The following is a 14374-nucleotide window of genomic DNA, read 5'->3' on the forward strand; positions in this document are numbered from 1 at the left end:
ATTTTTTTAAAGGTTTATTTAATTTTTAATGTGTTAGATTTGATTTTGATTTTATCAAAGTATTTGATTTTATCTTTATATTTTCTTTATCTTTAAAGTTTATATTATTAGTCGAATTAGTTAGATTAGTTTTATCTATAGATTTATCCTTAAGATTTAATTTTTTATTTATTAAATTATTTTTATTTTAGATAGAAATTTATAGATTAACATTATCTAGATTATCAAATCTTTTATTAAGGTATTTATTAACTTTATCTAGATCTATTTTGTCATTTTTAAGTTTAAAATTTGAATTTATCTTAATGTTTGAATTAATTAATTTATTTGAATTGATTTCGTCATTGTTCTATTTGACTAAGTAAGTTTAATGCTAATTTGGTCAAAGTTTTGATTGACTTGATCAGAATTTAGATTATTTTATAGTTCTAAATTTTTAATTAAATTTGAATCATGTTGATCTTGTCTAGAAACGGTGAAGATGGTAAACTAGGGATGTGTGCTTCATAGTTGATGCAATGAATACTCCACGTAGATCTACAACACAGAAAGGTCAGTGCTAGGCCTGAAAGGGGTTCCCGGCGTTAGCCCTCAGATGCTCAAGTTAGTCTTCGGCGATCTCAAGAAATGGAGAACTATAACTGTGAGATGTAGAAAATGAAGTTGTGCATACCTTTCCTTATAGATGAAAATCCCCTTTTATAGTGTTACTGCAGTGTTCGTGCATGCATCTCAAAGTATAGGCACGTCTTCCTAGGTGTCTTAGGAAGAGACAAGTCAAAAGGTGTCCCTGACACCATTCATTATGCGTCCATACAATCCTCTGATATGACAATCTGGAAGCTTCTAAAGTACAATTGTCTGCTAGACATGCACTGCTGTCAGCAACACAAATCCCAAAGGGATATGATAAGATATTTAGTGGGGTTGTATGCAACTGACCAGAGTACGTTCGGTAGGGTTGCCCCACTCGGTAGTGTCCTTCGGAGTTGTTGTCTCGTCTCTTTCCTTACTTTCTGTTCACCATCGATTATCTTAGTTTGACCAAACGTAGAGTCCGGTCAACGAAACCAACTACTGCTTAGCTTTCTTTATAGTCGGAGGGCTATTTTACCCGGCCAAGAGCTGCCCGGCTTGCTTGTCTTCTACACTTGTGTCGTCCGCTCGACCATACTTGGTCCGCTAGGCCGACTTGGTCATCTTGCTTGACTTTATCTTCCACATCGCCCGGTTTTCGTTAATTTGACCCATCTTCGGTGGAACCCCTCACTATTACCGGATCACATGCAAATCTTGATTATCATGCACCATACTCAGGATAATTTCATATTTATCTAAACTATCATACAGATTATTTAAACTACTATTAACAAGGGTATTTTGATAAATTATACTAACTTTAAGCGCACCCCCTAATTCAATAGGCTTCTCCGTTGGATTTGAACCGAGTCTAGATTCACTTTTGATTTGCTCCTCTAGCTTCAATGGCTCCTCTTGAAGCTTGATCAATTGAATCTAAAGCTCGTATGCATTCTCGAACTTTTCAAATCTGCATAAAACATTGTTAGGTAAAATAGTACAAATTGACTTAGTTATCTTTTTATTCAACTTTGAGTCCGAACTCCGGAGAAGCCTTTTTTAATATCAACAAATAGTCAATATTTTTACTTCTAAGAAACACTCCATTCCTCGCCTTCAGTAATTGAAATCTTGATTGTATGGTGGTGGTTCGTTGATATTACGTCGAAGCATTTCTTTGTTCACCATTTTTCAACACTGAAAAAGAACTCACGAAGATTCAAGACTATGTCTTGAGGTAAGTAGTATGGAGAGATAAGAAAATAAGTGTTTCATTAATTTCGAGAAAAAAATAAAATAATAATAATAAATATCATGACAAATTTTGTCAAATGGATATTTTCACCAATGCTGACTAATGGTAAAAAAATCAAAATAAAAAAAGGTATACGAATATTTTTAATTAAAAATGAGATATATATTTTTAAAATAAAGGAACCCCCTGCTCGATTGGTGGTTCACAAATTTAAAACGGTCTCGCTTTGATACCACTAATTGATCGTGAGTACGTGAAAGGAGGGTGAATCACGTGTTTTTGAAAATAGAGTTATTTTATAAATTTAAAGTAAAACCATAACAAAAAATTTAAACTGAAAAGAATACAAGAAAAAACTCGGTCAGTTTTAGCTTGTGTATTGCTATTGTTCTGCCGAAGATGATCGAATGACTCGAAAAAGTAGCTTGGTGGTAGAGAGACTTTTTTGAAGCAGTAGCAGAAAGCTTGAGCAATCGGAACGCCAAATAGACGCACATAAGCTTGTAAATTGAGGTGTGTTGAAGGGCTAGTCGCGATGCTCTTTTATGGAGTGTGGAAGGCGTCTTCCATAGCGCTGAAGGCACCTTCCATAGGCAAAATTTTATCTCGACAAACACTGCTCCTTATCATTGACGAAGTTTAATTTTATCCGATAGAAAGCGCCTTTCAAACCTTCGAAGGAGCCGGGAGTTGAGAGTCAGTATCTGGGAGTTAAGAGAAATTTTTGAGAGGTGGTCAGATTTTACATATTGTTGGGAGGTGGTGAGGGAAAGGGGAGACAACGATAAAGAAGAAGAAGAGAAATTTGAAATCCTATTTGGGAGGAAGTGAGCTATAGAAAAGAAAAATAAGGAAGAATAAACTTTAACTTTTATTATCTATGAAATGAAAGAATTTTTTACACCCCAATTTAAGGTGTAACTTGTAAGAGAGGGTAAAGGGAACTAAAAAAAAATTATGTTCCAATTTTATTCATATTTTATTATATTAATTTCAAAAAATATTATTTTAGGTATTCTTTACATCGCGATTAAAAACACTTGCACCGTTCGAGGCTCGCACTCCTTCGACTTTGACTTCGATGTCAACATCGACCTCGAAGTCGACCTTTAACAAATAATCTATAATTATTTGAACACATAAGTCTTAACCAATAAATGTATATAAGATACACTAGATTCTTAAACGTGTAAATCTTTAACAAAAATTAAGGCAGTAAATGAGCCGAGCCGAGCTTTGGGGTGTTCAAGCCTGTTTGATAAGGTAACCAAGCCGAGCCGAGCTTAAAATGAACCAAGCTTTTGAAATGAGTGTTCAAGCTTGGCTTAGTTTATTTTTTATGAGCTTAAGCTTGTTTGAAGCTTGGCTTGAGCTTGGTTCGTTTAGATGTTATCAAGCTCTCAATTCAAGTTTGACTTGAGCTTGGTTCGAGCTTGGCTCGAGCTTGGTTCATTTAGATGTTATCAAGCTCTCAATTCAAGTTTATTTGATTGTTTGAAAGTTTTAGTTGTTTGATTGGATATTGAGCTTGATAATTTAAATTTATTTATTTATTTTATTATTTATTTGGCATATTGAAAAGAATATTATTAATGAATATGGTTCATGAACATTGTTCATGAACGTTGTTCACGAACATTGTTCACGAACGTTGTTCACGAACGTTAACGAGCTGAACACATATGTGTTCAAGCTTGTTTGTTTAGCTTAACGAGCTGTTCAAGCTTGTTTGTTTAATTAATTTTATGTATATTGAACGAACATAAACAAGCTCTTACCAAGCCGAACACCAAGCTTGTTCACGAACGCTTGGTTCATTTACAACCCTAACAAAAATAAAGATAATTTTATAACTTTAACACATGTTACATTAATAAACTTTCCCTCCCTCTCAAATAAGAAGAATATAAATACTTTATTTCCCCTCCCTTTCTCTTTTGTTAATGAATCTTTGCTCATCCCAGCCAAACAGAAGGTTAGAATGTGTTGAGTCATTCTGGAGGGACTGCTAAGGTGACAACTCCACCTTTTGCCACCAGCTAGTACACCCTCCACCACGTACACCATGCCCAAATAAGGTGATGTTTACACACATAAGAAAAATATTTAAGAGTATAAATTTTACAGAATACATTTGAACAACATAAATTCAGAAGAAAATGCACCAAAAAGAAGTAAAAACTTGTATAACTTCCACATCAAATTTGGCAGAGATAAAGTTACGGAGAGATCATATGTATACGTGCTAGATATCATCCTCAGTACTCGCGAGGGCATTAAAATCACTAGCAGTCATTCAACGCAGTACGCAAATGCATTATAAAGCTGTGGCTAGAAACTTTGACAGAATGGCAATCAGTTCAAATGTAGTTTGTTTTTTTTACTTCATGGAACAGCAACTGCCTTATTGTTTTGAAATCTCCTTGTTCGTGTTAAGGCAACACTCATCATGTAGCAATGTCCTCGACCTCAGAATAGAATACAAAACTTGGGAAAGTTGTCGTAATGTCCCTGCACATTCAACATGCATCAGTTTATGAGCAGGTACGATTGAAGTGCTTTTGCACATGTACTAATAATAAAAATAGCATACTGATTATGTGGCTTAAGTCTCTCACAGAAGTTATGGGTTGCTACAAAAAGAATCCTTTCAGTCCAAGTTTCTCTAATGTAATAACTGTGAAAATTTAGGGCTTGTTTCATCTAATTTCTCACATAAAACAGAAATGCTTTACAAATTAGGTGACAACATGAAAAAATATTCTAAACTATGGAAAAAGATCAATAGTTTAATCTTTATCATTTTAATAACTTTGATATTTGTGCAGAACTGTGAAAGAAATACAAAGTTATTGCTGCACAAGGCATCCTCAGCTACAATGCGTACAATTTTTCTAACAGCAGAATGACTTGCCTGAGATATGGAAGGGTCATAATCTTCATCAATGATGGATTACAAGAAACAAAAGTTTCCCATTCGGTTTTATCTATTTTTCCATCCTGATTTGCATCAGCTTCTTGGAATGTCTGTTCAAGAAAAATTAGGAATCATGGAAGCATTTGCTAGCTTCTGATAGTTATGAAAACAGATGTGACTACAAACCTTATCTAGGATCGACTCCACAACCTCATCAGCTAATCTCATCTCAGATTCAGATAGCAGAGCAATAAGCATCTGCTTCACCTGCAAGTCGGATGAAATAGTAAGGACCATGTATCCATATGTCATAAATAAAACACACCCAATACTCAGATAATGCTTTCACCAATCAGATTAGTAATAGAGTGCATGGAGCTTAATTAGAGCTTCCTTAGGCAAAGTTAGCATTTGCTTCAGATCTTGCCTGCCATGATTCCGCAAGTTACAGAATAAGGAAATGGACATGAAGCGAGGAAAAGAAAACGGTTCATAATATCAAGATCAGATTCATAAGTTTTCATCTTAATCTTGATTTGTGACTGCAGGGTATGCTCTTAAAAACTTGTATAGCAAGTAACAGATAGCCATTTCCTTTGAACTAATTTCTTAGAGTGGGGAAGAAAAACTCTTCCACATCCCAGACCTGACTCGCTTGAGAAGCAAATCAATTTCGGAGTGGGTAATAAAATATAAAATCAGATATATGTTTAGGGTGGATGGATTGGAGCAAGAAAGTTCTACCTTATTCCCACCCTGCTCTGCATATGCACTTTACTTTTTTTTTATCCCATCCTGCCCTATTTATGTTTCGGGTGGGGTGGGGTGGGGTGGGGTGGGGCAGCCTCAATCAAGTCAGGTCAGAACTGTTCCTTATGGGAGAAGATCAAATTGTCATCGCTAAATGTTTACTATCTTCAAGCCATATATATTCGCAACTTCAATAAAATGTACTGGCATGGTTCTTTTTTCTCAAATAGTTTCCTCTCCATGTTCTCAATGGTTCACTTATAGGAAAAATAAAAATAAGATGTGTTACTCTTATGTTATATGCATGATGAACAAAAAAACACAATAACAGTATATTGCAAAGGTAACTTACATGACTCAAACCCATAGAAAATAGATAAATTCAGGCAGTTAAGAACTGAATTGAAGTTCAAAGGTAAAGAGTTGAGTTTATAAGGCCTTCTAAACGGACACATCCAGCATCTTCTAACTGCTCAAAATCAACATTAGCCATTCAAAGAATATCAAGGTACCTCTTTCCTTTCAATGAAACCTGTACCATCCAAATCATAAAGCTTGAAGGAAACTGTAGAATCAAATGGAGTTTGCAATAAGGTTCTTTGTCAGTCTAAAGTTCCCAAAGAAAACCATAAATACTTACAATCAACTTTATCTTCATGTGGGGCATTCGGATGAAAAACATTCAGACCTTGAACAAAATCTTCAAAATCAATAACACCTTTTTGCTTGACATCAAATAGATCAAAGATCTGCAATGGGGCTTATAATTGATAACTAGCAAAATAGTATCTAGATATAAAGAACAACAGTGATTTAACTAATTTATAGCATCTTTTTATTAATTAGACGTCTAAAACCAAGAAATCAAAAATAACTAGGAAGTGGCATGTTGCAAGTCCTGTGAGAACATCATGGAGGCACCCTTTGTTACCAGCATCTACGATGTAGTGGCATGTTGTCACAACCAACAATGAAGTGTCATGCCTCCAAAAAAGATTTTTATATTCTGAAATTTTGAGGCCATTGTGAATATGCTTCGAAGGAGAATAAGGCATCAGAATTTTTTACAATCCATGTTCTTAATCTGACCAAAATATGATTTCATTATTTAGAATGTTGACCTCTCAAACTGATATGTACAACCTTTCTCTAGTCTTCGTAAACCTTGTTATTCCTCATCTCATGGTGACCGATGAGAGAAGCTTGAGGGGGAAGAAGTTAGTATTAGTGATCACAATATTATATTGCTACAAATTCACACCACAATTAATGCAAAAATGTTGAAAAAAGATTAACAGGATGAACAAGGAGCTCTCCATAACATTGTACCCTGTTTGCGAAAAGATTTTCCCTCTTTCCTGTCTTAAATAATGCAAGTTGGAACTCTTCCTGCATAAATTAAAACACATGCAAATCAAGACACTACAGCAACAACAACTAAGCCTTATCAAGACACTCTAAATGAAAAATAAGAGTTTTATTGCTTTACAAGGGAAACTTCACCAAATCACCATTAAGTAGTCAACATACACAAAGTGATTAGCAAGACAAACATACACTAATTGAACATATAATCAAGATAGGGTATGCAAAACATGAACTCTACTGAAAATAAATATGTAACAAATTTACTAGGAAATAACAGAAAATCAGCAAAATCATCAACTAACCTAAGCGAAGTTTAAATATGACTGTTTGACATCCATAATAGCTAAGAGAAAATTATGAATATCTCAAGTTGAACTTGAATTGATAAAGCTACGATAAAAGAAAATTCTAGATATTGCAAAGCATCCGCTTAGCTTGCTCAAATATCATCAGATGGAGTGAGAAAATGGTCACATTGGTCAAAATACAGGAAGTGTCAGCTGTGAACATAGCCAATATTGGTAGGTCAAGTCAAATAAAAATTATCTGCAAATCAAGTGCATTAATAACTAGCTAATTATATGTATTGAAGTAAAGAATCCCATCTGGGGCTCTCAGCAATCAATACAAAGCCAGAAAGCTATGAAACGCATAAGTCTTCTATCCAAATAGTCGCGTATTGTTTGTTGTAGGAAAAAAATGCAAAACTCAGCCATTTACTCTCCAATAACTATAGAAGCTAGGTTACATATTTGCAAGAGGTACATGAATGATCCTGTCCAACCCTAGCATCATAATTTCACCTGTAATCAGCATCTAATCAAAAGAGCATTATGTTTCAGAAAGAAAGAAAAATTGGTGACCATGGCAACAAAAAGGAAGACTATAAATCCTATATAGTCATAATTTCATTTATGAAATCCAGTATCATGAAAATTTATTAAAATAACTAATGCAACAACAACAATGAAGCCTTTATCCCACTTAGTGGGGTTGGCGATAAAAATAACTAATCATCAAAGAAAATAAAGCTCAAGAACAAAAGAAAGCAGGAACAAATAGCAAATTTTTGTTTACCTTGTTGATTAATCCATCATCTATCACAGAACTGCTAATGCTCTTGAACAGTTCAAACAATGCTTCAACTTCACTGACAGTGACTGTAATTATATAATATATATATAAGTACTGCCACGATTTATCTTCCATCAAAAAACTAACAGAAGTGGATTACAACCAAAATGACATCTAGAAATCACCAAATGCATTATCTGTCACATGAGTATCAAACCAGCAAGAGAAATAACAGCTTAGACCACAATATGCTTCACCCATATATTCACTAACATGCTGTCTGAGAAGCCAGAAGAACGGGGTCCTCATATCCTGGGAATTGCCTTCGACCCTTTGACTGTAAACAGCCCATTTAAAACAGCCACAAACCGCCCTGGGCCTTGAATTCACAGCACGCAACCATCTGCATGATCCAGCCAATTCGCCTGAAATCAGAAAATAAAAGAAAAAAAAATTACAATCATCAATTAACAGAAAAAGAAAACCAAACCAACTATCTCCTAAGTCTTCGCAACTACATCAGCTAACCCTGGATTAATAAAGCAGAAGCCTTTTTCCGGGACCAAATAGAGGAATCAAGTTACCAATAGCTGAAGCTCAAAACTTTAGGAAAACAACCTATTTTTTTATCATCTAAGCATACAAAATTATAAATACCAAAAGGGACAAAACAAGGATAAAAATAAAAAATAAAATACCAAACGACAGTTTCAAAACTCGATACAGCCAAAATAAATAAACAATTCTGAGCAATAAATTCTCAAAACAAAATCGAAACCTTCCTTAACCGATCCCTGATAAAATTCGGATGCAGCGCCGACCTGATGGGTTTCCATGAGGACCTCGACGAAGGAAGCGACGAGATCAAGGGAAGCAGAGAGGGAGATCGAGGCGAAACAAACACAAGCGACGGAAGGAAATCTGAGTCCCCTTTTCTCTTCTACGAGAGTGCCTTCGCCTGTTTGGAATTTGGATTCTCCCGACGGGATCGCTGATTGGCTGATCGGTGGAGAGGCTTCCGTTATTCGTCGCTATTCGGGCGGATTTGGAACTTTGCATAGTAACGTCCCACCGGGGTTGGTAGGTCGGTGACTGGGTGGTTTTCGTGGCTTCTATTTTACTTTATTTTATTTTATTTTATTTTATTCTATTCTATTTTATTCTATTCTATTCTATTCTGTTATGTATCAAAAAGATTTTGATAATTTATCAAATCACGCACTAGACATCTTAATTGACAAAAAAAATTACTTTGATATTTAAAAAGATGTATTTTTTCAAGTCCACTTCCCTTTTTATCCTTATGATAAATCAAAAAAAATTTTTGTCATTTTTCTTTTCTCCCTCATCTCTTTCCTATCTCCACTTTCATCAACGATATTTAAGATTTAGTTAATTTTTTGATAACATTTTAATATATTTAGAAAATCTAAAATAAACTATGAATAAAAAATTTGAACTCCTTGTAATCTCAGAAATCCGCAAGAATTGAAATAAGTGTAATCAGAGCTCTCTAGGTCCATCAGTGGGTTTCGATCAAAATCCACTGATGGACCTAGAGAGCTCCGATTGCACCCATTTCAGTTTCTATGGATTCTTGGTGTTGCAAAGAGTTCAAATATGTTATCCATCGTTTTTTTGACTTTTAGAAGGTGTTAAAATATAAGAAGAAAGAATCAGTAAAAAAAAATTCATATCAGGCCCAATGAAAAATTCATATCATGCCCACATTGGGCCTGATATGGAATCATATCAAGCCCACGTTGGGCCTGATATGATTCATATCGGGCCTAACGTGGAGCTTTTTTACGGATTCTTTCTTTTTATATTTTAACACCTTTTAAAAGTCAAAATAAATAATGGATAGCATATTTGAACTCCTTGCAACATCAGGAATCTACAGAAACTGAAATGGGTGTAATCGAAACTCTCTAGGTCCATCAGTGGATTTTGACTGAAACCCACTGATGGACCTAGAGACCTCAGATTGCACTCATTTCAGTTCCTATGGATTTCTGATGTTGCAAGGAGTTCAAATATGTTATCCATTGTTTATTTTGACTTTTAGAATGTGTTAAAATATAAGAAGAAAAATCAACAAAAAGACTCTACGTTAGGCCTGATATGAATCATACCAGACCCACGTTAGGCCTAATATGATTCCATATCAGGCCTAATGTGGGTCTCACTCTATTAGGAATGCTCAACTGTTTTAGGAACTCTTCATTTCATAATGGATGTGTTTATGGTTGCTCTAAGTAGAAAAATAAATAAGGACATCAATGCATATCCTCCTACATAAATGTTTCAGCTAGTGATGAAATCAAGTGGAAAAAGGTAGTAGCAAAATGTTGAGAGTTCTCTGACAAATTGGAGAATGCTTTATTACCTGTAAGAAATACAAATGCAAACACTTAGAACAAATAGTCATAGTATAGTTATTGAAAAAAAAAAGAAGATACGTATAATTCCAATCAATAGAATTGACACAATACCAGATAGACCTAATTCTTCTACTAGCATGTAACTGCAAATAAGTCATGACTCACTTATTTCTTCTTTCTTTGTAAAAGAAAATTAATCCAGAAAATGATATCACTTATGAGAAATAAGGGAAAAAGACAAAGAGACACCACTCCAAATTCTGAAGGCTGAAAGGAAAGTGTGTCAATTATTTAAATGGGAAAACGATACCAAGCAAAAGGTAGAGGAATTGCAAAAAATTCTTACTTTTCAATAACCAATCCAACATATTTGAAGAGGTATTCAGCAGTTGAGGCTTTTCCAATGTGCATAATTTTTCAAACCCCTAACAAAGGCATACATCATGAACTGAGATTTAAGTCAAAATAAAATGCTACATTGGAAATGAAGAGTTCCTAAAATAGTTGAGCATTCCTAATAGAGTGAGATTCAAATTGGGCCTGATATGATTCATATTAGGCCTAACGTGGAGCCTTTTTGTTGATTCTTTCTTTTTATATTTTAACACCTTCTAAAAGTCAAAATAAATAATGGATAGCATATTTGAACTCCTTGCAACATCAGGAATCCACAGGAACTGAAATGAGTATAATCTGAGGTCTTTAGGTTCATTAGTGAGTTTCGGTCAAAACTCACTGATGGACCTAGAGAGCTCCGATTATACTCATTTCAATTTCTGTGTATTCCTGATGTTGCAAGGAATTTAAATATGCTATCCATTATTTATTTTGACTTTTAGAAGGTGTTAAAATATAAGAAGAAATAATCAGCAAAAAGGCTCCACGTTAGGCCTGATATGAAATTTTTTTCTGATTCTTTCTTCTTATATTTTAACACCTTCTAAAAGTTAAAATAAATAATGGATAGCATATTTGAACTCCTTGCAACAGCAGGAATCCATAGAAACTGAAATGGGTGCAATCGGAGCTCTCTAGGTCCATAAGTGGATTTTGACCGAAGCCCACTAATGGACTTAGAGAGCTCCGATTGCACCCATTTCAGTTCCTATGGATTCCTAATATTGCAAGGAGTTCAAATATGCTATCAATTGTTTATTTTGACTTTTAGAAGATGCTAAAATATAAGAAGAAAGAATCAGTTAAAAACCTCCACGTTAGGCCTGATATGAATCATATCAGGGCTATGTTAGAACTGATATGATGTTTTTTTTAGTGCATTCTTATGTTTAGCTTGCAGTAAGTATACAAGTGAAAGAATGTACTACTGATCCAAACATAAAACTCATAATGAATTACAGAGACAAAATACAGTATTTATGAAGAATTATAAAGACAAGAAGAATTGGACTGGTAAATTAAATACCTCTCATTTTCTTACAATGATACAAGCTGAAGTCCTCAGTAACACACCATAAGCTAGAAAGTATGCATGAGATAACATCTTGTTACTATCTCCATTTCTCATGAATTGAGGCAGCTACAACCTTGCTTTGGCATCTGCCCTGTGGCGTGATATTGGCCGCACTTTCTTCTGACTTCAATAGCTCTTCACAACACATAGCCTCAGTCATTGCTCTCTTCTCTTTGGCTGCTTTGTGAACCATAGTAATTTTGTTTTTCATTTTCTCAGCATATTCTGCTTTTTGTTCTCTAATTTTTGTTGTCCATACAGTGTTAGAGCAACCATAGACACATCCATTATGAAATGAAGAGTTCATAAAACAGTTGAGCATTCCTAATAGAGTGAGACCCACATTGGGCCTGATATGGAATCATATCAGGCCCAACGTGGGTCTGATATGAATTTTTTTTACTAATTCTTTCTTCTTATATTTTAACACCTTCTAAAAGTCAAAATAAACGATTGATAGCATATTTGAACTCCTTGCAACACCAGGAATCCATAGAAACTGAAATGGGTGCAATTGGAGCTCTCTAGGTCCATCAGTGGGTTTTGACCGAAACCCACTGATGGACCTAGAGAGCTCTGATTGCACTTATTTCAGTTCCTGTGAATTTTTGAGATTACAAGGAGTTCAAATTTGCGATTCATAGTTTATTTTAGCTTCTTTAAATGTATTAAAATATTATTAAAAAATTAACTAAATCTTAAATGTCGTTGATGAAAAAGGAGATAGGAAAGAGAAGAGGGAGAAATGAAAACTGACAAAAAAAAAAAATTTGATTTGTCAGAAAGATAAAAAGGGAAGTGCACTTGAAAAAGTACGTCTTTTGGTAAATACCAAAGTTACATACATCTTTTGATCAATTAAGATGTCTAGGTACGTGATTTGATAAATTGTCGAAAAAAATTTATCGACTGGATGGCTAATTAATAAAAAAAAAATTATATGGACAAAAAATAAAATATTTAGACAATTGCTCTTTATTTTTTTTAACTAATAAAAGTTAACTTAAAAGTCAAACTCAAGGATATATTCTATACAAGTTTGTTCAGATTAATCCTGCATAATATATATAATATTTATTAGTTTTGTTATCGGCATCTTAGTTTTAGAAAATCAAAGTTTTTGGATAAAATTTTTATTTATTATAATAGTTTACTAAAATAAAAATATTTTAAAGATAAGATATTATTTTGATATTTTTTAAAAATTAAGATGCGAAGAAAATGAAAATAAAGGGCAGTCCGTGTTTATTCAGGTAAGTTAATTTACAGTTCGAGACCAAAAGTTTTTATTCTGAAAAAATAAACTAATTTTTTAAATATGTATTTTTCTCCCTGAATTAATTAAGATATGCCTGGAAGTCAAAATTGGTGTGCACGATAAGTTTAATATAGTTTAAGACGGAGCGGATATCACTTTGATTTTGAATTAATTAATTAATTAATTACGATTAAGTTTGTTCTATAATTCTATAGGTCGGGCTTAATTTGTTGAGTTTGGGCTTCTAGAACACTAAGTCACTATCCTAATGGTGATTTAGAGAATTTTTAAAAAATCAGATGTTATATTTACTTTTTATGCATCAAAGAAATGGTAAAGTAGCATATAAACGGTAATTTATCAAATAGCACGCTTAAAATTTTAAATTTATTAAAAAAGGTATGTTATTTTAATATTTATCAAAAGACTTATTTTTTCAAGTACAATTTTTATTTTATCCTTTTTCTATTATTTTTTTCCTATCATTTTTCTCTCTCTTCTCTATTTTACAGGTATGCAGAACATATGAATAATATTACATAAGATTTAGTTAATTTTTGTTAATAATAATTTAATATATTTGAAAAATCCAAAATAAATAATGGATAACATATTTGAACTCCTTGTAATTTTAGAAATCTACTGGAACTGAAATGAGTGTAATCGGAGCTCTCTAAGTTCATCAGCGGGTTTCAATCAAAATCCACTGATAGACCTAGAGAGATCCGATTGCACTCATTTCAGTTCATATGGATTTATGAGGTTTTAAGGAGTTCAAATATGATATCCATTATTTATTTTGATTTTTTATAGATATTAATATATAATATGAGGTTTCAAGGAGTTCAAATATGATATTCATTATTTATTTCAATTTTTTATTGATGTTAATATATAAAATGAAAGAATCGTCAAAAAAATCCACATTATATCAGGTCCAACGTATATCTGATATGAAATTACAAGGAGTTCAAATTTTGGCTTCTTTAAATATATTAAAATGTTATTAAAAATTGATTAAATCTTATATAATGTTATTCATATATTTTGCAGGTTTGTAAAATAGAGAAGAGAGAAAATGACAGAGAAAAGAAAAATAATAGACAAAATTAGATTGTCAAGAGGATAAAATAAAAATTACACTTAAAAAAAAAATGTCCTTTAGTAAATAATAAAATAACATACCCCTTTTAATAAATTTAAAATTTTAAATACACTTGGATAAATTATCGAAATATAAATCATTCATAACGATAACAAATATAATTTATTTATTACTCCTAATTTATCTTTCAACTTATCCATTAAAAAACACAAG

At 33.1% G+C, this 14374-nt stretch overlaps 1 protein-coding gene across 2 annotated transcripts; it reads right to left on the reverse strand.

Annotated features, from left to right (window-relative positions):
* Positions 1 to 3918: 3918 nt before the first annotated feature.
* LOC122020039 (calcineurin B-like protein 1) lies at positions 3919 to 9032 on the reverse strand. 2 transcript variants are annotated; one of them, XM_042577747.1, is made up of 9 exons: positions 8722 to 9032; positions 8129 to 8368; positions 7947 to 8029; positions 6831 to 6890; positions 6142 to 6250; positions 6014 to 6066; positions 4938 to 5018; positions 4749 to 4861; positions 3919 to 4345 (listed from the first exon to the last, which is right to left on the reverse strand). In XM_042577747.1, the coding sequence occupies exons 1-9, from the start codon at positions 8777 to 8779 to the stop codon at positions 4282 to 4284; spliced, it is 861 nt and encodes a 286-aa protein (XP_042433681.1). In that variant the 5' UTR covers positions 8780 to 9032; the 3' UTR covers positions 3919 to 4281. The 2 variants fall into 2 exon arrangements, with proteins under 2 accessions (XP_042433681.1, XP_042433682.1); XM_042577748.1 differs by having other exon boundaries at positions 8217 to 8368; positions 8765 to 9031.
* Positions 9033 to 14374: the final 5342 nt, after the last annotated feature.

This window comes from Zingiber officinale, chromosome 9A, assembly GCF_018446385.1.
Source record: "Zingiber officinale cultivar Zhangliang chromosome 9A, Zo_v1.1, whole genome shotgun sequence".
In the NCBI taxonomy this organism is placed as follows: Eukaryota; Viridiplantae; Streptophyta; class Magnoliopsida; order Zingiberales; family Zingiberaceae; genus Zingiber; species Zingiber officinale.